Raw genomic sequence first — 27,871 nt, forward strand, 5'->3', positions numbered from 1 at the left:
ACTGAATAATGGATGGATAGACAGGTGATATATAAATACATACATATAGATGATAGACAGATCGAGAGATAATAGGTAGACAACCAGACATATATGTTAATACATACACAGAGTATGGGTCGTTTCACATGAGTATATAGACTTGTCGTGTGTCTCTCCAGGAAGCCCCTTCCGTTGGATTCATGTTGGTGGCTCCAGCTCACGTCCTGTTAGACACTTCCTCCCAACTCTGCGTTTTCAGTCAGGCATTTTCCGCTGGGTGATATGGACGACTCGCGGACAGAAGAGGTAAGTACCTGTATATAATCTGATGTAGCTCCGTAGGGTAAGATACAGATATAAACACTGTCAGGACACACATAATGTGTTCCTGACCCCTCCGGCACTCACAGGGTAAATATATAGTAACAGACGCACCAGGGAGACTGACCATGTAACTCAGTGAAAGTCTGTAGGGATTCATCATTTCTTGAAGAGGGGGATCCCATGGAAAGTCTATGGGGGAAATGACTTCTACAAGGAAGGCTCTAGTGGTTAGGTCACAGCCTTTGAAGTGGGTGACTTCAGTTTGAATCCCCTTGTGACCTTCAGAAAGTCACATTACCTCCCTGTGCCTCTGGCAGCAATATTATAATGTTGGCTCAACAGTGCAGGAGTTGTTATGGCGAAATATTTGTGTGTACAGAGATGTGTACACTGCAGCACTATAGACGAAAAGACTTGGTTATTATTATGTCGGGGGCTTTCACAGAGACGGAAGTGAAAGACTGCGCTGCCGTATCCATAACACGGGAGATTGTTTTCATTCAGAGCAGGAAATTCCTGCAAATCCTCCTGTTTCCCATCCTGTCACCACTCCCAGCAAAACACCGGGCCCTCTGCACTGCCGTGTGATGGGCCGGTCAGACTGTTGGGGTGCGCTGAGGGTTATGTGTGAAGGTGCTGAGTATGAAGCCCTCTATCCACAACTTTCCTGTAACATGGACTTGCGCTGCTCTGACTATACCAGTCCTAGAGGTGGTAGGCCCTGTCTCACTGCTTTTTTGTTTTTTAATCACAGACACCCAGTCCTAGAGGTGCCACGCTTTTAATCCCCGCACCTATCCAGTCCTATAAATTTCAGATCCATGAGTCCATCCAGTCCTAGAGGTAACAGGGTCTGTATTAACTCTGCATCCTACTACAAAGATATCTAGTCCTAGAGGTACCCGTCTCTATATCCCTGCACCCACTATTAGAGGTTACAGGGTCTTTATCCCTTCATCCAGCACCAGAGCCACTCAATTATAGAGGTGACAGGGTCTGTATCCCTGCACCCACCCAGTCCTAAGGGTAACAGCCGTGGTAGAGATGGACTGAGACTTGCCTCTGGGGGACTTTGATATTTGGGACTTGATTGCTGCCCTCACCGCACCCCAACTGTGGACAAGCTTCATCACTGTGGGGACCTGTGATTGTCCTTACCTGTGGAGCCTGATGACTGATGATCCGTGATTGTCCAGATCTTCATGTTGGTGTGGTGTATGGGTAACTTGTCCCATGAAATGCTGTTTTACTATTTCCCTGATGTACGCACATTACCTATCCTTGGATATTTAATACATTTTTATCCTTGATTTACCTCACTATGAGCGTTGTGCGCTGTTTTCTTTTTGTTTCTCTGTATCCCTTCATCCAGCACCAGAGCCACTCAATTATAGAGGTGACAGGGTCTGTATCCCTGCACCCACCTAGTCCTAAGGGTAACAGCATCTGTATATCTGCACTCACCACCAACGCCACCCGGTCCTAGGCTTACAGGTTCAGTGTAATGAGTGTCAACCCCCAGTGCCACCCAGTCTAAAAGGTGCCAGGGTATCCTCGCACCCTTCCCAAGCCCCATCCAGTCTTAGAGGTGCCCTGGCTCTGTACCCCTGCTCCTCTGGTGCTCAAAGAGATAAAGCCTCCCGCCCCCCTTCCCCCCCACGTGTCATAAAGTTCTGCGCAGTGCTGAGCCGGTCTGACTCAGTTTCAGGGACTGGCAGAGGTGGAGGGTCAGATGAGATACGAGGAGGCGCAAATGACGGAGCTCCTGCTCACCCTAACCAATCCCAACCATAAGGGACAGCAGCCACACGGAGAGAGGTAAGTATCACACAACTTTTTGGGGACTCCCCCTTCTACCTGTCCCACATCTGCCTGAGAACTTCCCTTCTACCTGTCATACACCTGTTCAAGAACGTCCCTTCTACCTGTTACACACCTGCTCGGGGACTCCCCTCTACTAGCTGTCGGACGAACACCTGTCCGTGATTGTCACTTCTACCTGTCACACACCTGCCTGAAAACTTCCTTTCTACCTGTCCCACACCTGCCTGAGATCTTTCCTTCTATATGTCACACACCTGCCTGGGGACTCCCCCCTTCTACCTGTCCCACACCTGCCTGAGAACTTCCCTTCTACTTCTCACACAACTGCCCAGGGACTCCCCTCTTCTACCTGTCACACACCTGTCAAAGAACATCCCTCATACCTATCGAACACCTGCCCAGGGACTATCCTCTTCTACCTGTCACGCACATGTCCGGGGACTTTCCGAACACCTGTCCCACACCTGTTTGAGAACTTCCCTTCTTCCGGTCACACAGCTGTCTGAGAACTTCCTTTCTGTCACACATCTACCTGGGGACTCCCCTCTTCTACCTGTCACACACCTTTCTGAAAACTTCCCTTCTACCTATCCCACACCTGCCTAAGGACTCTGCCTACACCGGTCCCACACCTGTCTAAGGATTCCACCTCCACCTGTCCCAAACCTGCTCATGTACTCCCCCCTTCTACCTGTTCCACACCTGTCTAAAAACTTCCATTCTACCTGTCACACACCTACCAGGGGACTCCCCCTTCTACCTTTCCCACATCTGCCTCGGGACTCCTCTCTTCTAGCTGTCTCATGCCTTCTACCTGTCACAAACCTGCCCAAGAACTTCCCTTATACCTGTCACACACCTTCCCAGCAACTCCCCTTATCTACTGTACCTGTCACAGACCTGTCTGAGAACTTCCCTTCTACCTGTCCCACACTTGCCCAGGGACGCCTTCTTCTACCTGTCCCACATTTGCCCACGGACTCCCTCTTCTACCTGTCCCACACCTGCCCAGGGACTCCCTCTTCTACCTGTCCCACACTTGCCCAGGAACTCCCTCTTCTACCTGTCCCACAATTGCCCACGAACTCCCTCTTCTACCTGTCCCACAATTGCCCAGGAACTCCCTCTTCTACCTGTCCCACAGTTGCCCAGGAATTCCCTCTTCTACCTGTCACACACTTGCCCAGGGACTCCCTCTTCTACCTGTCACCCACCTGCCCAGGGACTCCCTCTTCTACCTGTCACCCACCTGCCCAGGGACTCCCTCTTCTACCTGTCCCACACCTGCCCAGGGTCTCCCTCTTCTATCTGTCACACACTTGCCCAGGGACTCCCTCTTCTACCTGTCCCACACCTGCCAAGGGATGTCCCGTCTACCTGTCACATACTTGCTGGGGACTCCCCCTCCACCTGTCTCACACCTGCCTGGGGCTTCTCTTCTTCTACCTGTCCCACACCAACCGGGGGACTCCTCCTTCTATCTGTCCCACATGTGTCCGGGGCCACCCCTCTTCTACCTGTCTCACACCTACCCTCTCTTAGTAACAAAGTGACACCCATGCATAGTTATAGATTATCCTTATGCTGATTGCCTTATTCCCCCCTTTTCTTCTTGCAGGGACGAGGGAATGAGTGGGGACCGCAGTTCCCAGTGTGGATCCAGCCTGAGCAGAGGTCTCTGTGAATGCAGAGATATGGCAGAATCTCCCACTTCAGGCCAAAGCTGTGAGAAGCTTCTCCTGACAGGCTGCTGCACTGGAGGTATAAACTGCAACCAGTACTGCCCCCTCCCCACACACATATAATGTTCTCACTGCAGCCTTCTCTGCTATTCTAGTACTGCCCCCCCCACACACACACATATAGTGCTGTAACTGCAGCCTCCTCTGCTATTCTAGTGCTGTCCCCCACACACAGCACTATGACTGCACCTCCATTCTGCCCTGTACCTTCTTCTATTCCTGTACTGACCTTCCCCCACACACACATATAGCACTCTAACTGCAGCCTTCTCTGCTATTCCAGTACTGCTCCCCCCCACATATAGTGCTGTAACTGCAGCGTTATCTACTATTCTAGTACTGCGCCCCACACATACACACATATAGTGTTCTCACTGCAGCCTTCTCTGCTATTCTAGTACTGCGCCCACACACACATATAAGGCTGTAACTGCAGCCTCCTCTGCTATTCTAGTGCTGCTCTCACTCACACACGGCACTATGACTGCACCTCCATTCTGCCCTGCAGCTTCTTCTGCTATTCCAGCACTGCCCTCCCCCTCACACACACACATATAGCGCTCTAACTGCAGCCTTCCTCTGCTATTCTAGTACTGCCCCCCACACATACCCACATATAGTGTTCTCACTGCAGCCTTCTCTGCTATTCCAGTACTGCGCTCCCCCCCCCACATATAGCGCTCTAACTTCAGCCTTCTCTGCTATTCCAGTACTGCGCTCCCCCCCCCACATATAGCACTCTAACTTCAGCCTTCTCTGCTATTCCAGTACTGAGCTCCCCCCCCACATATAGCGCTCTAACTTCAGCCTTCTCTGCTATTCCAGTACTGCGCTCCCCCCCCCCACATATAGCGCTCTAACTTCAGCCTTCTCTGCTATTCCAGTACTGCGCTCCCCCCCCACATATAGCGCTCTAACTTCAGCCTTCTCTGCTATTCCAGTACTGCGCTCCCCCCCCACATATAGCGCTCTAACTTCAGCCTTCTCTGCTATTCCAGTACTGCGCTCCCCCCCCCACATATAGCGCTCTAACTGCAGCCTTCTCTGCTATTCCAGTACTGCGCTCCCCCCCACATATAGCGCTCTAACTTCAGCCTTCTCTGCTATTCCAGTACTGCGCTCCCCCCCCACATATAGCGCTCTAACTTCAGCCTTCTCTGCTATTCCAGTACTGCGCTCCCCCCCCACATATAGCGCTCTAACTTCAGCCTTCTCTGCTATTCCAGTACTGCGCTCCCCCCCCCACATATAGCGCTCTAACTTCAGCCTTCTCTGCTATTCCAGTACTGCGCTCCCCCCCACATATAGCGCTCTAACTTCAGCCTTCTCTGCTATTCCAGTACTGCGCTCCCCCCCCCCCACATATAGCGCTCTAACTTCAGCCTTCTCTACTATTCCAGTACTGCGCTCCCCCCCCCACATATAGTGCTCTAACTGCAGCCTTCTCTGCTATTCCAGTACTGCGCTCCCCCCCCACATATAGCGCTGTAACTTCAGCCTTCTCTGCTATTCCAGTACTGCGCTCCCCCCCCACATATAGCGCTGTAACTTCAGCCTTCTCTGCTATTCCAGTACTGCGCTCCCCCCCCACATATAGCGCTCTAACTTCAGCCTTCTCTGCTATTCCAGTACTGCGCTCCCCCCCCACATATAGCGCTGTAACTTCAGCCTTCTCTGCTATTCCAGTACTGCGCTCCCCCCCCCCCACATATAGCGCTCTAACTGCAGCCTTCTCTGCTATTCCAGTACTGCGCTCCCCCCCACATATAGCGCTCTAACTTCAGCCTTTTCTGCTATTCCAGTACTGCGCTCCCCCCTCCCCCCACATATAGCGCTCTAACTTCAGCCTTTTCTGCTATTCCAGTACTGCGCTCCCCCCTCCCCCCACATATAGCGTTCTAACTTCAGCCTGTTCTGCTATTCCAGTACTGCGCTCCCCCCTCCCCCCACATATAGCGCTCTAACTTCAGCCTTCCTCTGCTATTCTAGTACTGTCCCCCACACATACAAATGGATAGCGCTGTCACTGCAGCTGCCTGTTATTCTAGTGCTGCCCTCCCCCTACACACGCACACACAGCTCTATAACTGCACTTCCATCCTGCCCTGCAGCCTCCTCTGCTATTCCAGTACTGACGGTGGTCCCTTCTCTTGCAGTGAGTGACAGTGACCTGTTCTCGCAGCTGCAAGAGGCAGTGACATCACTGGAGTCGTGCGTTTGGTCCTGGAGGAGTCCACCTGTCGGCTCCGGGCCTGAAGAGGTCAGCTTGACACCGCTGCGAGACACAACACTCTGCAGTGCCATCCTGTCCTCTCCAGTTATAGAGGGCTTAGATCAAGTAAATACTACACACCACTGTCCCTCTGGCGATGAAGAGTTTAACTGCTGCATTACACATGGGTAGTGGTCAAAATGGTATAAATCTAATATATATATACATATAGACATGCACCAAAAGTAAGCTGGGACGATGAAATCTGCTGGAAGAACGTGGGAAAGAGGCTTGTACCGTAACTGCAGTACCGGGAAGATCATTGGGTACTCGGGAGGACTTCATCAGCATCGACAAGGGCTGAAGATGATGATGGATAGATATATACGTATGTGTATATAGCCATCTATTATTTTAATTAGTAAATATATATATCCACATACATATTTATACATATATGCACAGCAAATAAAAATACCATATGCAAGCTCATTCACATCTCACACAGGTCTGCAACCCTGTCTGTCCCCTTTATATCTTAGCATACTGTTCTTCCATTGCAGCCGGGGATTCTGGGTAATGCCATGCAAATGAGCCCACAGTGTCACCTTTTGCTTCGTGTCCATTTTAACATGGATATACACCTGGATATACACACTGCCATTTAATTGTGTTTGGCTTCATTTTGATTGTAGCCAGGACTGGATTCCCTTGCGGTCGGAGGACCAAGGCTGTAACACGGCTGGCGGGGTCTTTGTAAAGATTCCGTTTACCGTAACATAGCTTGGGGTTACTGGGGGTCATGCAGTTACGTGACGTGTGTGAGTGTGTAAACATATATATCATAATTATCTCCAGCCCGTGTCGCTCCACTGCTGGATGAAGCCCCACCATTGATCTTCCAGGTGCCCCGGTTGCAGCCTCCCTTCTCCACGTTGCTCCAACAAATTCCCGTAATTCATCCTCCCATCTCACTTACAGTTTGTTCATTATCTTAGCCCTTTACGATCCCTTGGCATCCAGATGAGTACCATCACCACAGCCATATTACGTTCTTCACCCTTGTGATGATGTCATAGACTTTTGTTTGCTTCTGAACCCATTTGTTTTTTTTTCTCTACATGGAATACCCAGCATACATCTCTCCATACTTTTTTTGCGTTGTCTGAAATTTCTGAATTAGCCCCACATTTAGGGTCCAAGTTTCACATGCGCAGAGGCGCAGAGGCGCAGAGGCGCAGAGGCGCAGAGGCGCACAGGCACAATACACTGGTTCGAACACTGTCCTCTTAAGGCAGTGGTGCACAAACCTTTTTGTTTGCGTCCCTCCCTGCTCGCCCTCCCCCTTCCCTTTCCTCCAGCATCGGTGGCGTCATTTGACATCACAACGTTACGTTGCCATGGCAACGCATTGCCATTTGACCCCGTGGCGTCATTTGACTTTGCGTTGTTATGGCGATGCATTGCCAGAAGCAGACGGAGAGAATGTAATAGGCATACAGAGGCCCCGGCAATTTATTTAAATGTTGTGGAGAAGACCGCGGGGCCTCTGTAAGCGCAGCGCCCCCCCCCCCCCCCTCCCTTAGTTTGCGCACCCCTGGCTTAAGAACAAATGTTCTGATTTCAATATATATATTAACACAAGTACTTTGGCAGAGAATAGGTTCCTGTTTTCTGGTGCCGGAAGGTGTCTTATGGAATAGAACCTCTTAGTACATATGGGCTTAACAATTGCTATGCAGTTCTAGTCTCCGGTAGGGAATGGTTACCTCTTGCGGTGCAGTTCTAGTCTCCGGTAGGGAATGGTTACCTCTTGCGGTGCACTGCTAGTGTCAGGCAGTAAAGGGGTTAACATTGGGGTCCCTCCCTGCAGGGGGTCGGAGACGAACTTCCTCCAGTGCTCCCAGTCCAGGACCTGAGCTGGTTCCAGTCAGAGATCTCGCGTTATCAGGAACAGAACGCAGGCCTGATGGCCACACTGAGGGCCACAGACAAGGAACTGGACAGGTCTAAGGTCGCTCTCCTGACCTTCACCGAGGAAAGGGACACACTCCAGGAAACGGTGTGTACACATCTGTGTATATATTCTTATGTTTCTATGTATGTGTGAATGTGTATATGCATGTGACAGATGGTGACTATGACAGGCATACCCCGGTTTAAGGACACTCACTTTAAGTACACTCGCGAGTAAGGACATATCGCCCAATAGGTAAACAGCAGCTCATGCATGCGCCTGTCAGCACGTCCTGAACAGCATTACCAGCTCCCTACCTGTACCAAAGCTGTTAGCAAGCGGGGAGACTATAGAGCCTGTTACAAATGCGTTATTTACATCAGTTATGCACGTATATTACGATTGCAGTACAGTACATGCATCGATAAGTGGAAAAAAGGTAGTGCTTCACTTTAAGTACATTTTCACTTTACATACATGCTCCGGTCCCATTGCGCACGTTAATGCGGGGTATGCCTGTATCTGTGTGTCTTTCTGTATCTTTGTATATGTATCTGCATGTATCTTGTTGGGCCTGTATCTCATGTACCTGTATAACTGTGTGTATGTCTGCACCGCGCACCTACTTCCCCCCATGCGCATAACGCCAGAGACGGATTTCCCACAAGGCTGACTAGGCTATAGCGGCAATTTTTTTGTCTGTGTGTTGAGAGGGGGGAGTCTTACCTTCTCCGGAGTGGCCCCCTTCCTGCAGCGTCGCACTGTCATGGCGACCCGATGTCACACGATGCCACATTACATGCCGCCGTGACATCATGACGCTGCTACGCTGCAGGAGGAGCGCCGCCCCCTTGCCAGCGTGTGCCTATGGCAGGTAAAAAGGTAAATCCGCCCCCCGCATAATAACGCCTCTCTATGTTGCAGCCTCTGCTAGCAGTCGCACTCACCTCTCTATCCCCAGGTGAAGAAGCTGCAGGACAGTCTGCAGGACAGTGACCCCCTCGCCCCCCAGACTCTCTCCCCTACCTCCAGCCCGGTCTGTGGAGCTCAGTGCAGCCTCACATCTGACCCCCCCATTGCATCGAGTGACAACCAACCCAGGCAGGTGAGCAGGGTTAGACTCTGGAGCAGCCATGGGCACGTCTAAAACAATTACAATATAACAATCAATCAGGACACGGTGGAAATGTATAACAATAGCTGCAATCTAGTACTCATGTGCACCCCACAGCATACTGGTTGGTAACACGAGGGGAGCGAGAAACACAGGGAAAGGGAAGGGTAGACAAGGGGAAAAAAGGGGGGGGGGGGAAGGTAACAGGGGAATAAAGGGGGCAACATTTCAGGGGGTGAGCCCCTTTTTCAGGCCCATTCCCAAAGGTAAAAAATGACCAGAGGTACTTCCCTTTTTGCCCTGTGGAACACAGACTCCCTAAAAATACTTAACAGATGCAATTTGACAGGAAAGATTCCTTAAAATCAATATGGCTTATTCCCATGTTTTCATTATTACATTCATAAGTGCTGGGAACTTTCCCCATTTTTGTGCTATATTTATGTGGAGGAATTAGGGTTCCTCCCTGTTTCCTTGTGAGGTGTGCGGTCTATCCCTTTATATCTGTAGTAGGGTTTGCAATATGTTCCGGCCGGCATGATTTGTTTACAGAAATGCACGAAAGGTGCTACTGAACCATTCCCTTTTGGATACTAGAGTCAACTGATACTCTAAAATAGGGTAATACTGTGTGTCCCATGCATCTCTTCTCCTGCAGTAACAGGTGAATGAGGTAGGGATGCAGGGTGTTCGCAGGGTGTCCACGGGAGGTTCTATGTTGAGATTCTGCTGGAGCTGTTTGTCTCTTTCCCACTCACAGGATCCCCTTTCCACATTACAAAGTCTCATTCAGTGTCTTCAGAGTCTTCCCGGGCTCCAGCGCTCATTGCCTGGGGCCCCTGAGAGCCCTGCCAGTGACATGGAGGCCGAGACGGTGCAGCTGAGAGGGTAAGAGAGGAGGGGGGTGCAGCATGGACTGAAAGGATGTCATTCAGGAGGACTGAGACTTGTGTGCTATCATAAGCTAACACATACACTAAGAAAGGGACAGAATCCATGGACGACAAGTTCTTTCGGTCTGCGTGTCACCCTGGGGTGGGGTTCAATAAGTCATCATGCAGACTCCCTTTGACTTGGTCACCCCGTGGTGTAGAGGGACAGTCTCCTTGTCACTGTCACCCTGCAATGGAGGGGGGAGGGAGGGGGAGAGACAGCCTCTCTGTCACTTGGTAACTCTGCGGTGGAAGGGACAGACTCCATGTCAATGGATCACCATGCGGACTCCCTGTCACTGTGTCATCCGACGGTGGGACTGGCAGTCTCCCTGTTACTGTGTCACCCCACGGTGGGACTGGCAGTCTCCCTGTCACTGTCACCCCACGGTGAGACCGGCAGTCTCCTTGTGACTGTGTCACACCATGGTGGGACTGACAGTCTCCTTGTCACTGTGTCATCCGACGGTGGGACTGGCAGTCTCCTTGTCACTGTGTCACACTAGACATACAAAAATAAGAGCGCATAGAAAGACAGAATCAATAGAAAGTAGAAACACTTTATCTGTGTAATAAACACGTAAAAAACGTACATTGATAAAACAATGGCAAAGCATTGTATTCGAAAGAATCCCCCCACACAGAGGACCTGATGGTGATGCTGCTGTACCCAAGCGATGGTTGGAAAATTAGCGGGATGTACGGTCCCTAACCACAGAACAGAAAAATGTCCTGGCTAATGCTATGGGGCAACTGGCAGCGACCTCGTGGGAGCGGGGAAATGTCCAACGTCTGTCGTCACAGTGTTAGACGTTCGTAACGTAATGACCTCAATACCTCTACGCGTTTCGCGTCACATACGCTTTATCAGGGGGTAAGTCTAAGGATCTTGGGGCTGTCATATATATATATATATATATATATATATATATATATATATATATACAGTGGTTGACAAATCAGCAAAAAATCTACTCGCCACACAAAAAAATCTACTCGCCACCTAGTACCAAACGTGTGCTGCTTGGGCCAATATTTACTCGCCCGGGGGTTAAATCCACTCGCCCGGGGCGAGCAAATGTATAGGTTTGTCGAACACTGTATATATATATATATATATATATATATATATATATATATATATATATATATATATATATACACACAACTATAGCCTCCTCCTTTGCTATTCAGTAGTGATGAACCGGGTACATGGAAATTACCCGGTACCTGGCATTCCGGACATATTTAAGCTTCCCGGAAATTACCCAGACCTTGCCCAGGGCACTGGGACCCTGTGCTGGGTATTTCCGTCATGCTCTGTTCCCTCAGTGGTCCTTCCTCTGGGGCAGAGGGAGAACAGGACGGAGAATGGCAGGAGCAGGGCAGCAGAAGAGAAGGTCAGCAGCTGGCAGCGGAGGGAGAAGAGTATGGCATCCTGCAGTGAAGGTCAGCAGCTGGCAGTGGAGGGAGAGGAGGGCATCCTGCAGCGAAGGTCAGCAGCCGGCAGCGGAGTGCATCCTACAGCGAAGGTCAGCAGCCGGCGGCAGAGGAAGAGGGCATCCTGCAGCAAAAGACAGCAGCTGGCAGCAGAGGGAGAGGAGGGTATCCTGCAGCGAAGGTCAGCAGTCGGCGGCAGAGGGAGAGGAGGAGGACATCCTGAAGTGAAGGTCAGCAGCCGGCGGTGGGAGAGTAGGAGGGTATCCTGCAGTGAAGGTCAGCAGCCAGAGGCGGGAGAGGAGGAGGGCATCCTGCAGCGAAGGTCAGCAGTCGGCGCCGGAGGGAGAGGAGAAGGGCATCCTGCAGTGAAGGTCAGCAGCCGGCAGTGGGAGAGGAGGAGGGTATCCTGTAGTGAAGGTCAGCAGCCGGCGGCGGGAGAGGAGGGCTTCCTGCAGTGAAGGTCAGCAGCCAGTGGTGGAGGAGGGCATCCTGCAGCGAAGGTCAGCAGCCGGCGGCGGAGGGAGAGGGGGACAGTAGCCAGCAGCGGAGGTAGAGGAGGAGGGCTTCCTGCAGTGAAGGTCACCAGCCGGCGGAGGGAGAGGGGGACAACAGCCGGTGGCGGCAGGAGAAGAGAACTATGTGAACGGAGCAGGAGCAGAACAGGAGGACAGCCGGGGAGCAGCGCACCCCAGCAGTCTGACCCGGAAGTCTTCTCTGACTTCCGGTGTCTGCCGCTGCTATAGCGCACGCCTTCCCCTTCTGGAATCTCGGAGAATTACTTCTAAGGCGATTCGTACTTTCAGTGGCCTACTTTTTTTTTACCAATAAAATGAAGCCCGCAGGACAATTAAACCACTGAAAATACAAATCAGAGAACATGGAAATGGGATCAAAAATGCTAGACGATTGCTTGAAAATGGGGGGAAAAAACATAATTTGACCCAACATTTCCTTGATAAACATGATGAAAGACATGAAGATCTACATTTTAGAGGCTTAGAAGTAATTCCCTGAGATCCCAAAAGGGGGGGATAGAGATCTGAGGTTACTACAAAGAGAGTAGTATTGGATATACAGTATACAATGCATAGCAAAGCACCATTTGGTTTAAATAAACTAATAGAGCTCAATCCATTTGCACATTTATCGATTGATTTGTCCATTGATGTGTTTAAATATTAAAAAGAGTATTTTGGAACCACAATATATTTATCATGCAATTCTAGTTGCTGTCCCCTGGGAATTTAAGATAAGATAATTTTCCATTATGAATAGTTCAACAAAGTTTTTTGGATATATTTAAATCCAATTTTTTTTATTACAACAAGAAAAAAATGGGCTAATATTGTATTGTCCTATTAATTTCCATGTCATTATTGATTCTACATACTGTTCTTTAGGTATCAATCGATTATAGATTGATGTGATCCATATATTATCTGTTTTATGGTGAATCATTTTTTGGTCTCAATGAATTTCTTTGTCTCAATTAATTGATTGAACTTAGTCCATCTTTGCATTAATTGATTACATACTGAATACTGTATACTGTATGTAATTGGATCAATTAGTCGATCATTGTGGTTCAACATTGGGTTCATGTACAGTACATACAAATTGTAGTAAGCCATTTGTAATAGATTCCTTTGCATTTAAATATTATGACATCATTCTCTATACCATTATATTGGTCTTTGGTCTCTTGCCTACCAATTCTAGTACTTAAAGTTTTTGGGGGTCGAACAGAATACATTTCCGGTATAATTGTATGAATTTCCATGCTATCATTAATTTAATGCATTATGTTCCATGGGCATTTATTTTGGACAGATTGAATTGATTATCAATGTTGTCCATTATTTAATCAATGTTAGAACTCTTGACATTTGTTAATGTCGTTAGTATATTGTAATTAAGTTTATTCTTATAATGTACATTACAATTGTTCTAATTTGGGTGAATTGGTAATCGATGAATTGTATACAAAAAATAGGGATTGGTATGAGACTGCCGCGTCCAAGAATAAAGCACCCTCAGCTCACCAGGTGTGGAACAAATAAAAACTTTTAACTACATAAAAACAAAAAAAAGACAAACAAAATCCTTTTTTTCCCTTTTTTTTTGTTTTTATGTAGTTAAATAAAAGTTTTTATTTGTTCCACACCTGGTGAGCTGAGGGTGCTTTATTCTTGGACGCGGCAGTCTCATACCAATCCCTATTTTTTGTACACTGTTTGCTGATTGGAGAGACGCACTGAGGCTGTGAGGGCACGTTACATGGGATGCTTTGCCATACCTGCATCACTCGCGGAATCTACAAAGTGAGGGGAGCGTTCCCGGACAGACCGGAAGTGGGTGCACACACCACCCGCACTCGGGAGCTCCGGCGGTTTGAGAGAGGGAGGCAGCAGCAGATTCGAGGTCTACGACGTCTACGCCAGGACCGGATCAGACGGATATGCGGGGCTAAATGAGTGCTACACCACGGGATCGGCAGAGGTAGCACATATTTCCTCTGCTGTGTATTTATCCCAGGTAGCGTTGTCCATTGGAACTCCCACTCTGCACATTTTCGTTTCTGGTCACTTCTCCAAACAACACATACCGAATCCCACGTTTGTATTTTCCCTCATGTTCAACCACAGTTGTCCAACATATTATTGACTTTGCTATATGTATCTTTCTGCTCTCCGTTTGGAGCTTTGAGCAGCTTTCTCTTTGGCTGATGAATTGTATAGCCCTTAAGTTATCCATTACTAGCTGGTAAATCATCTATCAATATTCTCAATATGAACAATCTTCATTGCATTAATTGCTTGGGTTGCACAGCTATTTATGTTTATGTTATTGTATTTTTGTATTTTTGTGAGTCGTGTTTAATTTGATGTGAATTGTGTATTAATGCTGTTTGTTTTGCACTTGAATGGTTAATTGACCAATTGGATCTCAATAGCAAAGGAGGGGGCTATAGTTGTTTATATATAGGACAGCCCCAAGATCCTTAGACTAACCCCCTGATGAAGCGTATGTGACGCGAAACGCGTAGAGGTATTGAGGTAATTACGTTACAAACGTCTAACGCTGTGACGACAAACGTTGGACATTTCCCCGCTCCCACGAGGTCGCTGCCAGTTGCCCCGTAGCATTAGCCAGGACATTTTTCTGTTCTATGGTTAGGGACCGTACATCCCGCTAATATCATCGCTTGGGTACAGCAGCATCACCATCAGGTCCTCTGTGTGGGGGGATTCTTTCTAATACAATGCTTTGCCATTGTTTTATCAATGTACGTTTTTTACGTGTTTATTACACAGATGAAGTGTTTTTACTTTCTATTGATTCCGTCTTTCTATGCGCTCTTATTTATGTTGCTGTATGCTTGTTGTTCTCTAGTACACCCCGTTCATCGCGGGAGAATTTCAAGCAGCAAGATTGACTGTATTGTGGATTTTACTAGGATATTATTGGAAGATTCTGTGATCAGCGCGTACCCATCTCTTTGTTGCCCTGTGTCACACTGCAGTGGGGGGGACAGACTCCCTGTCCCTGAGTCACGCACCTGCAATGAGAATGACGGACTTCCTGTCACTTGGTTACCCTGCAGTAACAAGGACAGTCTCCCTGTCACAGTGTCACTATATTCCAGGCACGTTGATTACATGAAGCGACAGAACGACCTTCTCTCTGTCACCCTGGAGGAATGTAAGAGCGACTCGGAGAGACTCAGCATGCAGCTGGGAAAGCAGGAATCGAACTGCACAGCTCTGTGCCTGGCCCTGCAGTCCAGGTGACACTGATACAATGTTATGCTATCCCAGCTCCTCACAGACAGTGAAATGCACAGAAAAACACTGATGGGTGGGAGGGGAGCTCAATACCATTGTATAACAAAAAGTATATATATATATATATATATATATATATATATATATATATATATATATATATATATCAGAAAATAGCCGTGTTAGTCCAGTTGCGATAGTGCAGAATAAATGAGTTCTTCAGTATTAGGTGATACCTTTTTTATTGGACTAACAATTTATGTCATAGGACAAGCTTTCGAGAGTTATCCTCTCTTCTTCTGGTCAGGAATACTGATATACAAAGGATTCATTGGCTAAAACAGTCTAGAGAGAGGAAAAAAAACAACAACAAAAAACAACAGATATTTACTGTAGATAAGGTAGGGTGTTAAATGTGTTTGAAGCCAGGGGACAGAGTCAAGGAAAGGTGGGGAGGAGGAGGGATACTGGAGGGGGAATGAGAAAGTGTGGATAAGAATAGCGGCAATTAGGATAATTACAAGCAATTTTGATAGGGTGTGAGAAAACCCATGTCTGCATTAAGTCCTTTGGTTTTGGTGTCAAAGAGTCTTATCATTCTGAGTTCAAATGTTTTCCGTTCTTGGGTGCTTTTAAACATTCCATTGAGGATTTTGATTTTTAGATCATTTATGGAATGATCTGGTTGTGAGAAGTGATGTCCCACAGGTGAGCAGTATCTTCCTTCTTCGTGATGGAGTATAGAGTGTCTGTGCATATTCATTCTTCCTTGTAGTTTTTGGCTGGTTTCCCCAATGTAGCAACCTTGGTCACATTTGTTGCACTGAATTATATACACTATATTCCTGGATGTGCAGCTGTATGATCCTTTAACATTGAATGTTCTATGGTTGTGACTGGCTGTGGGATTTTGGCAAATATGTTTGCAGAGTTTGCAGCGTTTGTTGCTGCACGGTTTTGTGCCATTATCCATGTCTTTAAAATCGTTGTGAAGTTTTCTGCTGACTAATTTCTGTTTGAGGTTTGGTGGTTGCCGGAATGCAAGAATGGGAGGTTTGGGAAAGATTTCTTTTAATGTCGCATCCTCTGTCAGTATGGGTTGCAGATCTTTGATTATTTTTCGTATACCCTCTAGGGTAGGGTTGTATGTGGTCACTAGTGGTATGCGTGTGGTAGGTTGTTTCTTTCTGTATTGTAGCAGGTGTTCTCGTGGGGCTTTTATTGCAGATGTAATCGTTTTGGCAATGGTCTTTGGTTTGTATCCCTTCTGTCTGAACGATTCGGTCAGGGTTGTGAGATGCCTGTTTCTGTCTTCAGTGTCAGAGCATATGCGGTGGTATCTTATAGCCTGGCTGTGTATGATACCTTGTTTTGTATGAGTGGGATGGAAGCTGCAGTTGTGGATGTAACTGCATCTGTCAGTTGGTTTCTTGTATACAGATGTGTGTAGTTTGCCATCTTTCAGTGTTACTGTAGTATCTAGAAAGTTTATTAGGTTTGCCGAATAATCCATTTTGAGTTTAATTGATGGATGGAATGAGTTCAGGGACTCGTGGAATTGTTTTAGGTTTTCTTCACCCTCTGTCCATATTATAAACAGGTCATCAATGTATCTGTAGTATTTGTAGGGTTTGTGGAGGCATGTAGTTAGGAATCTTTGTTCAAGATTTGCCATGAAAAGATTGGCATATTGCGGTGCCATCTTGGTACCCATGCAGTCCCCATTAGTTGTAGGTACATTTCCTTGTTGAAGCTGAAGTAGTTGTGTGTGAGGATGTATTCTATCAGTTTGATAATTACATCTGCGCTGTATTTCTGATCCAGGGGAGATGTTGTAAGGAATTGCAGGCATGCCTCAATACCATCCTTGTGGGGGATGTTGCTGTAAAGGGATTCTACATCCATGGTAACTAGCAGTGTGTTGGATGATAGTTGGTTGATGTTAAAATTATTGAGAAAATCTGTGGTATCTTGTATGAAGCTGTTGGTGCTTCTGACTAAAGGTTTGAGGATATTCTCCACTAAGCCTGATATTTGTTCCGTGAGTGTATCCATACCTGTTATAATTGGTCTGCCGGGGTTTCCTGGTTTGTGGATTTTGGGAAGCATGTAGAAGATCCCAACTCCTGGGTTGTCAGGTATTAGTTGCTTCAATTGTGGTTGCAGGTGGTTAGGGAATGTTTGAATGAGATTCCTGAGTTGCTTTGTATATTCCTGGGTTGGATCATGCGTGAGTTTCTTGTAGTAGGTGTTGTCTGTGAGTTGTCTATTGCCTTCTTCTATATATTTATTTGTGTTCATAAGCACCACTGCACCTCCTTTGTCTGCTTGATTTTAAAGACATGGATAATGGCACAAAACCGTGCAGCAACAAACGCTGCAAACTCTGCAAACATATTTGTCAAGATCCCACAGCCAGTCACAACCATAGAACATTCAATGTTAAAGGATCATACAGCTGCACATCCAGGAATATAGTGTATATAATTCAGTGCAACAAATGTGACCAAGGTTGCTACATTGGGGAAACCAGCCAAAAACTACAATAAATATGTATTGGTTTTCAACAGACCTTCATGTGATTTGGTGCATAATCCATGTGACTTGGTGCTATATTTATAACCGCATTTACGCACAGCAATTTATTATGTGGTAGTTGTTTGGGTCTGTCTTGTGTGTTTTTTTATTTCTCATTGCTAATAAAGTACATTTTTTCATTTTTCATTAGATATTGTTTGAGTGCACCTTTTTGACCCTTCTTTTTTCTTTTCATGTTTCATACATTTTGTGGGTCGGTAGCACCACCAGAGGGTTATTTTTTACCTTGACCACTGGTTATCCCAATAATTCGACCATTTAGGGGTGATTTGACTGCGGCACCTATTTTGTGTGTTTATATATATATATATATATATATATATATATATATATATATATATATATATATATATATATATATATATATATATATAAATCAGTTCTGTACTATGAGAAAATATGCATCGCATTTAAAAAAAGAAAAGTGCATTGTCTGTGTAAGGGAACCCAGGTTATTCACTTTAATGTATAATAATCACCAGAAATAAACCTCCTGCAGAACGGAATCCCACTGCAAACTATTCAGGGAAAAGGAGAGCTGTATAAAAGAGCTCAGAAAACGTCTAAACCAATTGCTAATTATTTGGGGCTAACAAACGATGCTGAGCAGTACAAAATGAATAATAACTCTGTGTTTTATTGCAGTCCAGAGGAGACCTTTTGGGCCACATGTACTAAGCAGTGCTAAGCATCCCACAGCCCAGTTCAAATGGATGGGCCTTAGGCTGCGTCCATGCGGCAAAAGACTACGCGGAGGCGTGCGCGCGAGTGACGTCACCCGCGTGACGTGGGAGCGTTTTCTAGCCAAGGTAGACGCGCCGTGGGGGGCGTGTGTGACGTCACAGAGCTGGTTCGACCTCAGATTGAACTGATACCTTGTGCACCACGCGCCTCCCCCTGCTGTCGCGCGTGTGGAATATGGGTGCGATCATTGCCTTAAGGCAATATGATCGCGCCGCTCGGTCTTCGCCAGCATGGACGCCGCCTTGAGGTGCCTTACAACTTCGCACCATTTACTAAATCTGGCCTTTTATCTGTAGGCCCATCATTAAAGCATTTGTTTTTTTCTTCTATACCAAACATATATGTCATTTCCCGTCTGCTTAATATTAACATTCTAGTACAAGTGGCAAACAGGGTGATCCAACTAACTGGTAAAATACATACATTGCTATAGTTCTCCATGGCTGGTAAGTGAGAAATGGTTAACAAGCATTCTCTCCATTACTTGGCAGTGAGAATTGTCTGAAGACTTACAGTGTGCTGCTGGCACTGGCAGAGGCAAAGGAGGAGGTCCTGTTAGGACAGGTGACAGGAGGGGACACCCTGAGCTCAGGTACACACACACAGATACACTGTCATGAGAATGGACTATGTCAGGGGTGTGCAAAGTGGGGGGCGTTCCACCCTGCGGGGGCACAAGATTATTCTTGGGGGAGTGGGGGCGTGGACGTCTCCTACCTTATCTTCGGCGACGTGTCGCAATGGCAATGCGCGTCAAATGATGCCGCTGGGTCATGTGACGTGCCCGTCGCCATAGCAATGTGCGTGAAATGACGCCGCGGGTTCACGTGACGTCACATGATCCAGTGCGTCACTTGACGCTGGATATTAGGTAAGGAGGGCACGAGCACAGGGGCTGGCAGGCAGGGAGGGGGCGAAGCACAGAAAGTTTGCGCACCCCTGGACTATGTTACCCAAAATTGCAACACACCAATGGGGAAAGGAGGACCATTCACTCCCAGCAGAGGTGAGAGAGGCTAAGGCTGCGCTTATAGTGCCAGTGACAGCGACACAACGTCGCGCCAAAACAAATGCATTGCTGCCGTCGCGTGTGCTTATAGTAAGCGCGGCGTGACTGAGAGACGGCTTGGCCGCGAACACTGGAAGTCACCTCAATTTGATTTTTCCAGCAACCGCAGCCTGACGTCACCGGCACTATAAGCGCGGCCTAACACAGGAAGAGTTAAAAAGTGTTTGGGGTATACAGAAGGGGATCCTAAAGAGGAAAGAAACTAAAGGATCTAATAGGGTCTGTGTTTTGACAGTGAGGAGGACAATGGGCAGAGGAAGGCAAGTGGTTCATATCTGACGCCAAGTTCTAGATTTCTATATGGGTTCCTTCTCCCACTCAGGATGGAGCCTCCTGCCGAAGGATTTAGAGATTAAAACCAAGCTGCTCATGATGGAGGTGAAGAAGACATTTCGGATAGAGGGTCTGATCTCAGAAGCAGAGAAGAGAGACACGGGACCCCCGAGAAAACACAGGTAAGGAGTTCCTTCATGGGGCTCTGTACACCATGTATATATGTGTATAAATAGATATAGAGAGAGGGATCGATAAGAGAAATGCCCCACACTTGTGTCACTCCAAATGTCACTAGTTAGAGTGTGATGGTACGAGAGGCTGCACAGCACCACTACTTTTGTTTTCCATATCCACAGCGCCACTGCTTTTTTAATTGACAAACTTCCAATTCCACTTTCTTTTTTTTCTTTTTAAAAGGGATTGACTTTAGCATGCCTGATTTTACATAATAAATATTGCTTACATATTAAAAAAACAGTCGAAAGAGCTTTGAGATATATATATATATATCCCATGCTTTATTTTGCAAAGCCATTATAACCAACCCCACACTGATGAGACTCATTAAGGTCGAAACGGCTGTCTGTGGGTGGGTTTACTGGCTATGCATCTTAACCCAGGCTGTGCTCAAAGCTTTGCAATGCAGCAAGCATAAGCTTACAGGGGACCATGTTGGTTTTGAAGCAAAAGGAGGCACTATGTGCACATTCTGTCATTTCCCAGAATCCCTTGCTGCAGTGGATGTGCTGGGTGATAATGGTGAAAGGCGGGGTTGCAGACCTGTCAAAGACATGCAAATGAGCATACAATAATATTTCCATTTGCTATATATATATATATATATATAAATATATAAAAACACACACACACACACACACACGCATCCTTCCAGAAGATGTGGCAAAAGCAATAAAATCCATGAAGAATGGGAAGGCTTCTGGGGAAGATGGAATTACACCTGAAATGTTGAAAGAAGCTGGGGAGTAAGTGGAAAAAATCCTTGCAAACCCTATTTACATGCTGCTTGAAGAACAGGAAAATGTCAGAACAATGGAGCAATGCCATAGTTATCCTCCTCCACAGGTCCCAAGATAATTACTAACCAACTGCAACAGACCCTGTGTATTGCCAGGCCTAGAGAGCATGCAGGATTTCACGGTGGATACAACACAATAGGCCACATCCAAGTCGTACGAAAACTGATTTCCCGAAGTAATGATTAGGATTGGTAGATTACGGACAAGCTTTCGATTCTGTCTAGCCCTCTGCGGTTTTAAAGGCATTAAGAACCCCAAGCATTGAAGAAGCGTACATCGAAATTATAAGGAACATTGACGAGAATGCCACATCAACCATTGGATTACATGAATATACAAGCAAGATAAGGACCAGCAAGGGAGTGTGGCACCAAAGCATACTGGTGTACTACTCACAGCATTGCCACAGTATTGGAATCGTGCATTACATTTATTTACATTGTAAGTAGGCACAGCATATGAGCCAAGACAGCAGTATTTTTCACATTTGATCAAAACACCAGCACTTAGTTGTTTTGTTATTGTCTCTCCTATGTTGAACATCTCCCATGCTCCCCCTGGAATTTGAAGAACATTTCACCCACTTTATGGGCAACATTCCACTAGGCCACTTCCTGTGACTGTCTCTTCTCAGGTTCTACTCCCCCTGGCTCAGCGAGGATGACGAGCAGACGTTAAAAGCTTATATCCGATCTCTGAAGTGGGATCTGTCATCTATCACAGTGACCCTGCTAGGACACCTGCCCACGGGCCAAGACGGAATCTCCCAGTTGGAGGAGGTGGCTCATCTTGCTGATGTCATCAAGGCCAGGGTGGATGATGTCATCAAGGCCTCACTGGACGCTTTGCCTGGCCAGACAGAAAAACCCAAATCCAAAAGAGCAGAGGTTCTGCAGGAACTGATTGACACCAGGGTAAGTAAACTGTGTGTATGGGTGTAATCACTGTTAGTTTGCAAAAAAATAACGTCACAATGTCACTATCTTCCTTAAACACATGTAACCAGCCTTAAAGCAAACATCTGGCTGTCTTGGTTTGGAAATGAAGAAACATTTTCTGGGTTTCAGAATAAGGGGGCATTTGTTAGTCAAGTCTTTACTCTACGTCCAGTCCGCCCAATGCCGGACTAATAGATAAGATAACTAAGCTAGAGCTTGGGGCTTCACAATATGGAGGGGCTTCACAATATGGAGGGGCCTCAAAAATAGAAACAAATTAAGGCGTTTCAAGTTTTAAAATCGTATGATGAAAGAAGATTTGGGAAAAAGAAGATTCTCTATAAATATGGACATTTCCTTTCAAATATAACCCTAAGCATCATGTGTATCGCATGTGACAAACTTTATCATTTGAAGACATCATCAATGACTTTGCTCTCCAACAAACACGAAAGAAAATGTTTTAATATTAAAATTAATGTACACGCGCACGCGCAAATGGTGAGCGCCAACTAATGGGCACTTGCCGACTGCGCAGGCATGAACGCCAAGCACCAATCGCACATGCGTGAACTGCAAGCGGCAACTGCTCATGTGCGAACGACAAGCGCTGACCGCGTATGTGCGAACGGCACGTGCCGACCGCGCATGTACAGCGGGTAAGTACAGGATGGGCACTTAGCGGCCGTGATGGCTGTTGGCCTCTTAACGGTCAAAGTCCAGCCCTGAATCCGCCTTGTCTCTCTGAGAGCCAATAAAGATAAGGAGGAGAGAAGGGGCTTTGCCTGTGAAAAACTCCTGTTCAGCATATAGTGATATTACACAGAAGGGAGCAGCCAGAGGAAATCCAGCCCGTAAACCAAGTCTCAGCTCACCCCCCTTGTATTTACAAGCTCATTGTATTTACAGACTAACGTTAACAAATGATTTAAAAATACTTATACATCTCAGATATTTGTAATAAAGTTGTCAGTCAGGTTTAACCCCATAAACATGCCACTGCCATTGGTTCACATTGGCCCTAGGTGGGTCAACACTTTATATTCCAAACAATATTTATTTACTATTAAGTTGTATTATATGCGATGGGGTACAGAAAAAAAGAACAAGGGGGGCGGGGTGAGGAATGGGAAACAATATAAGAGAGGAAGGGGGGGGGGAAAGACCATAGCAAGTACAATTAAGTAATAAGTAAGTCATTCAATAAGGTCAAACAAGATTCCTAATACAAATCTATCAACAAGTCAGAAAACTCAGGACCTCGACTGACCAGCATCCTAAGGGACAACACTGTTTTAATCATGAACCTTTAGAATGCCAAGTGGTCCATTGGCACCAAAGTGCTGCCGAACCTCTGGCACTTCCAGGTCATGTGATCACTCCAGGACCGATCACATGACACGAATGGCGCCCGGAGACGGGCTGGCCGCTCCGCAAACAAGCAAGTGCCACTGGCGTGCCAGGGCCCATGTTTGTAGCACGTACATTGCGAGGGCAATGTAAAAGTTAACATGCTTCCATACAAAGCAGTACTTATTATACCTAGAAGATGAAACCGTGACTGGTCTGTAAGTCAAGAGTCACTGCAGCATTCTCTTCACGCTGACTGAGCTGCTAGCTCCTGAAATGCACAATAGGTTGTATATTCCATAGAATTGTAGTACTTTTTGCAGGTAGGTAGGTAAATGTGGAGCTGTGACATGGTGTCTTCAGTTTATGAAATCTCCAATATATGTAGTTTATCCTAAAATGTACATTTACATCTGGGAGCCGTTTCACCAATAATACCCAACAACAGAGAAGACAAAGCCCCTGTAACCATAGCCTGTCTAGCCAGAACAATGCGACTGATAAGGATTTCTGCCTTCTTCAGGAGGGTCTGTCCCAGCTCAGAGCCAACCTGCAGCTGCTGCAGACAGAGAAGCGAGCATTGGAACTTCAGAGTCTGGCTCAGCCGGAGCAGCAGAAAGCCTACCTGCTTATCAGCGACCTGCTGCAAAGGGAGCTGGATGAGTGGGTAGGGGCTTGGAGAGATGAGGATTCTGGGAGCACGGATAGCAACAGCAGTGCAGAGGTATGTAGAGTCCTGTGCACAGGAGGAGGTTCTCATCTGCAAAATGAGTATTGGCCTGGAGCTCCAAACAGACCCAGTGCCAATAAGCAGGCGTTACAGTATATGGAGTAAGAGCAATAGGGGGAGTTATAGGGAATGTTTATATGGAGCAATAGGAGGAGTTATAGGGAGGGGTTATATGGAGCAATCGGAGGAGTTATAGGGAGTGGTTATATGGAGCAGTTATATGGAGCAATAGGAGGTTATAGGGAGTGGTTATATGGAGCAATAGGAGGAGTTATAGGGAGAGGTTATATGGAGCAATATGAGGACTTATAGGGAGCGGTTATATGAGGCAATAGGAGGAGTTATATAGGGAGGTTATATGGAGCAATAGAAGGAGTTATTGGGAGTGGTTATATGGAGCAATAAGAGTTATAAGGAGAGGTTATATGGAGCACGAGGAGGAGTTATAGGGAGTGGTTATATGGAGCAGTTATATGGAGCAATAGGAGGAGTTATAGGGAGCGGTTACATGGAGCAATAGGAGGAGTTATAGGGAGCGGTTATATGGAGCAATAGGAGGAGTTATAGGGAGGGGTTACATGGAGCAATAGGAGGAGTTATAGGGAGCGGTTATATGGAGCAATAGGAGGAGTTATAGGGAGCGGTTATATGCAGCATTAGGAGGAGTTATAGAGAGCGGTTATATGCAGCATTAGGAGGAGTTATAGGGAGCGGTTATATGCAGCATTAGGAGGAGTTATAGGGAGCAGTTATATGCAGCATATAGGAGGAGTTATAGGGTAGACATATGATATAAGGATATACAGTATCATATTTTGCGTCTAGATTAATTTTTCTTTTCATATTACTCCACAAAGTCTGACTCGGCATTAACGTCTCCAGCTATCGAACTGCATCAAATATAAAATGCTAGATTAACCAGTTCCTTTTATTTGACACGCATGCTGTTTTGTGCCTCACCGCGCTCTCTCGCTGTACGGCAGGAGTATATGGGTCAGCAGAGCGAGGCTCAGGGACCGGGCGGTCGGTCTGAGCATATCCCTGACATGCAAAGTCTACTGGATTCCTTAGCACGGTAATGGCCAGCACTCTCTTCCCACCAGTCTCCCAATCTCTCTCTCTCTCTCACGCTGTCTCTTTCTCATATCACAATAGCATATCACGATACATTGTTATTTCAGAACACAGGAGGAAATGACTTCAAAGCTAAGGGGCAAATTTACCAAGTACCAGCAGCACAGGGTACCACATCCGTTTCGGCGTTCACTCCCCTTGACTTGAACAGGCGCGGGTGCGACAGCCCTTACCGGCACTTGATAACTTTGCCCCTAAGTACCTCTCGTTTTCTGGTCTCTTACTTGATTTCCCCTTGGGGTTCATGTATGAAGCTGTAACGTTTGAGTGTTTTGCCATTTATGGGGCAGTTGCACCTAGAGGGTCACAAAAACAATGATCTCTTCGTGTAATATGCTCCTCAGAAAGATGCAATGACCCTGGAAGTAACGGTCTTACTTATATAGCATCTTGTGAAAAATGAATACGTTTCGCTTTTCTGCGAGGGGCACAGATTGCAAGGAGCTGCTTATGCACATCTGTTTGACTAATGACGACTAATCATGTATTTTTAGACAGAGGGACAGAGCTAAGCTAACGGTATTGATGACGTGAAAACAGTCATCAGATAAAGATTGTAAAAACCCACTGAAGCGTTTGTTTACTGCAGCCATTTTTCTAAAATACTTGCGCGCGTCTGATATCAGCTGCATGTCACCTATCAAATATGTCACTGTCCTTCGTTCCATTTTGTCCTAGGTATGATTGCCACTTTAAAAGACGCTGTAGTGTGTTGCTTTCATTCTAGGAGCAGTGAGATGAGGGTCTGTGTGCAGAGTCTCACATCAGAACTACACAAGCTGACCAGCAATGTCCGAGCTCAAGGGACCCAGTCTGCCCAAATTATCACCGATTTCTTCAAAGCCCACAGGTATACATCTGAATACAGTGCTAACAGTGTGAGAGGTCTGTGTGTTAGGAGGGGGCGAGAGGTACGTATCCCTGATACCTGTGTATTAGGAGGGGGTGAGAGGAAGGTGTCCTGATGTCTGTGTATTAGGAGGGGGTGAGAGGTATGTGTCCCTGATGTCTGTGTGTTAGGAGGGGGCGAGAGGTACGTATCCCTGATACCTGTGTATTAGGAGGGGGTGAGAGGAAGGTGTCCTGATGTCTGTGTATTAGGTGGGGGTGAGAGGTACGTATCTCTGATCCCTGTGTATTTGGAGGGGGTGAGAGGTATGTGTCCCTGATATCTGTGTATTAGGACGGGGTGAGAGGTATGTGTCCCTGATGTCTATGTATTAGGACAAGGTTAGAGATATGTGTCCCTGATGTCTGTGTATTAGGAGGGGGTGAAAGGTACGTGTCCCTGATGTCTGTGTATTAGGACGAGGTGAGAGGTACGTGTCCCTGATGTCTATGTATTAGGACAAGGTAAGAGATATGTGTCCCTGATGTCTGTGTATTAGGAGGGGGTGAAAGGTATGTGTCACTGATATCTGTGTATTAGGATGGGGTGAGAGGTACGTGTCCCTGATGTCTGTGTATTAGAACGAGGCGAGAGGTACGTGTCCCTGATGTCTGTGTATTAGGACGGGGTGAGAGGTACGTGCCCCTGATGTCTGTGTATTAGGATGAGGTGAGAGGTACGTGTCCCTGATGTCTGTGTATTAGGACGGGGTGAGAGGTACGTGCCCCTGATGTCTGTGTATTAGGATGAGGTGAGAGGTACGTGTCCCTGATGTCTGTGTATTAGGACGGGGTGAGAGGTACGTGCCCCTGATGTCTGTGTATTAGGATGAGGTGAGAGGTACGTGTCCCTGATGTCTGTGTATTAGGACGAGGTGAGAGGTACGTGTCCCTGATGTCTGTGTATTAGGACAAGGTTAGAGGTATATGTCCCTGACATTACATGCTGTGTCCTGGTTGCAGGAACCTCCTCCTCACTTACCACAACGCCCGCAGAAAGTATCAAGGACAGCAGCACAGGCTGGAGGCTCAGGCAGCTCTAATGTCACAGCGGCAGCGTGAGCAGCTTCAGAGGCTGATGCGCGACATCCAGACCCTACAGGAGCAACGCGCTGCAAGAGTCACAGGGGAAACTTCTCTGTGAGACAGGGGAGACCGTTTAAGGCTTTCCTGGCATTAAATGATAATAAAGGCAGGGTTGCAGTGCATTCCCTGGTCCAGGAGAGGGCACCACTGTCTTAATTTCCATGTCAATGCCTTATGTTGTTTGTACAGTGTGTCAGAGAAGCAAGGATGTCCCATGTCCTCACGTGTCCAGTCACTAAATTCGTTTAATTACAATATTGAATGACACTCAGAAGAGAAGTGTGACGCTCTGCACATCTCTGGCAGATATTGTGATATTGAAGCAATACTCTGCAGATCTTTGGCCTGGAGTATAATACAAAAGTGTAAACCTTTATGTAGCACATGTACCCCCACCCTCTAGGAGATACGTGTTGTGGTGCGGCATAGCTGTGAGGGTTCAGGAGAGCTGAGTTGTCTGCGGTGATATAGAGACCAGGACAGGCTTTTGATGATCACTGACTTTCTTTACTCTGCTTAGCGCCTCCAGCTGTAGTGAGCTCCAGCGTGCCCAGAAATCAGTCCCCACTAAAGCACTCTTCTTTCCTCCTGTCCAGGGACTGACACTCAGACAGGAGTATGATGAAAGCAAAGGCATCTTTATTGTAGCAGTCACTGTAGATCTTTCACAGCGGTGCATAGAGTCATCGGAGGATCCCAGGCCTCTGGA

General features: G+C 46.8%; 1 protein-coding gene across 2 annotated transcripts; it reads left to right on the forward strand.

Annotated features, from left to right (window-relative positions):
- The first annotated feature begins 165 nt into the window (after positions 1-165).
- Positions 166-27,640, forward strand: USHBP1 (USH1 protein network component harmonin binding protein 1). 2 transcript variants are annotated; one of them, XM_075611229.1, is made up of 15 exons: positions 166-288; positions 2,009-2,124; positions 3,749-3,891; positions 6,029-6,210; positions 7,958-8,146; positions 9,003-9,146; positions 9,916-10,043; positions 15,174-15,314; positions 19,146-19,246; positions 20,046-20,178; positions 21,671-21,950; positions 23,848-24,048; positions 25,038-25,129; positions 25,916-26,038; positions 27,040-27,640. In XM_075611229.1, exons 1-15 carry the CDS (start codon positions 265-267, stop codon positions 27,218-27,220), a joined length of 2,178 nt encoding a protein of 725 aa, XP_075467344.1. In that variant the 5' UTR covers positions 166-264; the 3' UTR covers positions 27,221-27,640. The 2 variants fall into 2 exon arrangements, with proteins under 2 accessions (XP_075467344.1, XP_075467345.1); XM_075611230.1 differs by having other exon boundaries at positions 6,029-6,132; positions 27,040-27,639.
- Positions 27,641-27,871: the final 231 nt, after the last annotated feature.

Source organism: Ascaphus truei, chromosome 8, assembly GCF_040206685.1.
Source record: "Ascaphus truei isolate aAscTru1 chromosome 8, aAscTru1.hap1, whole genome shotgun sequence".
In the NCBI taxonomy this organism is placed as follows: Eukaryota; Metazoa; Chordata; class Amphibia; order Anura; family Ascaphidae; genus Ascaphus; species Ascaphus truei.

Coding starts and splice junctions, on each gene's coding strand:
- USHBP1 (XM_075611229.1), top strand. CDS start 265: ATGGACGACTCGCGGACAGAAGAG. Junction 25,130..25,915: donor CTACTGGATTCCTTAGCACG/GTAATGGCCAGC, acceptor CTTTCATTCTAG/GAGCAGTGAGATGAGGGTCT. Junction 26,039..27,039: donor GATTTCTTCAAAGCCCACAG/GTATACATCTGA, acceptor TCCTGGTTGCAG/GAACCTCCTCCTCACTTACC.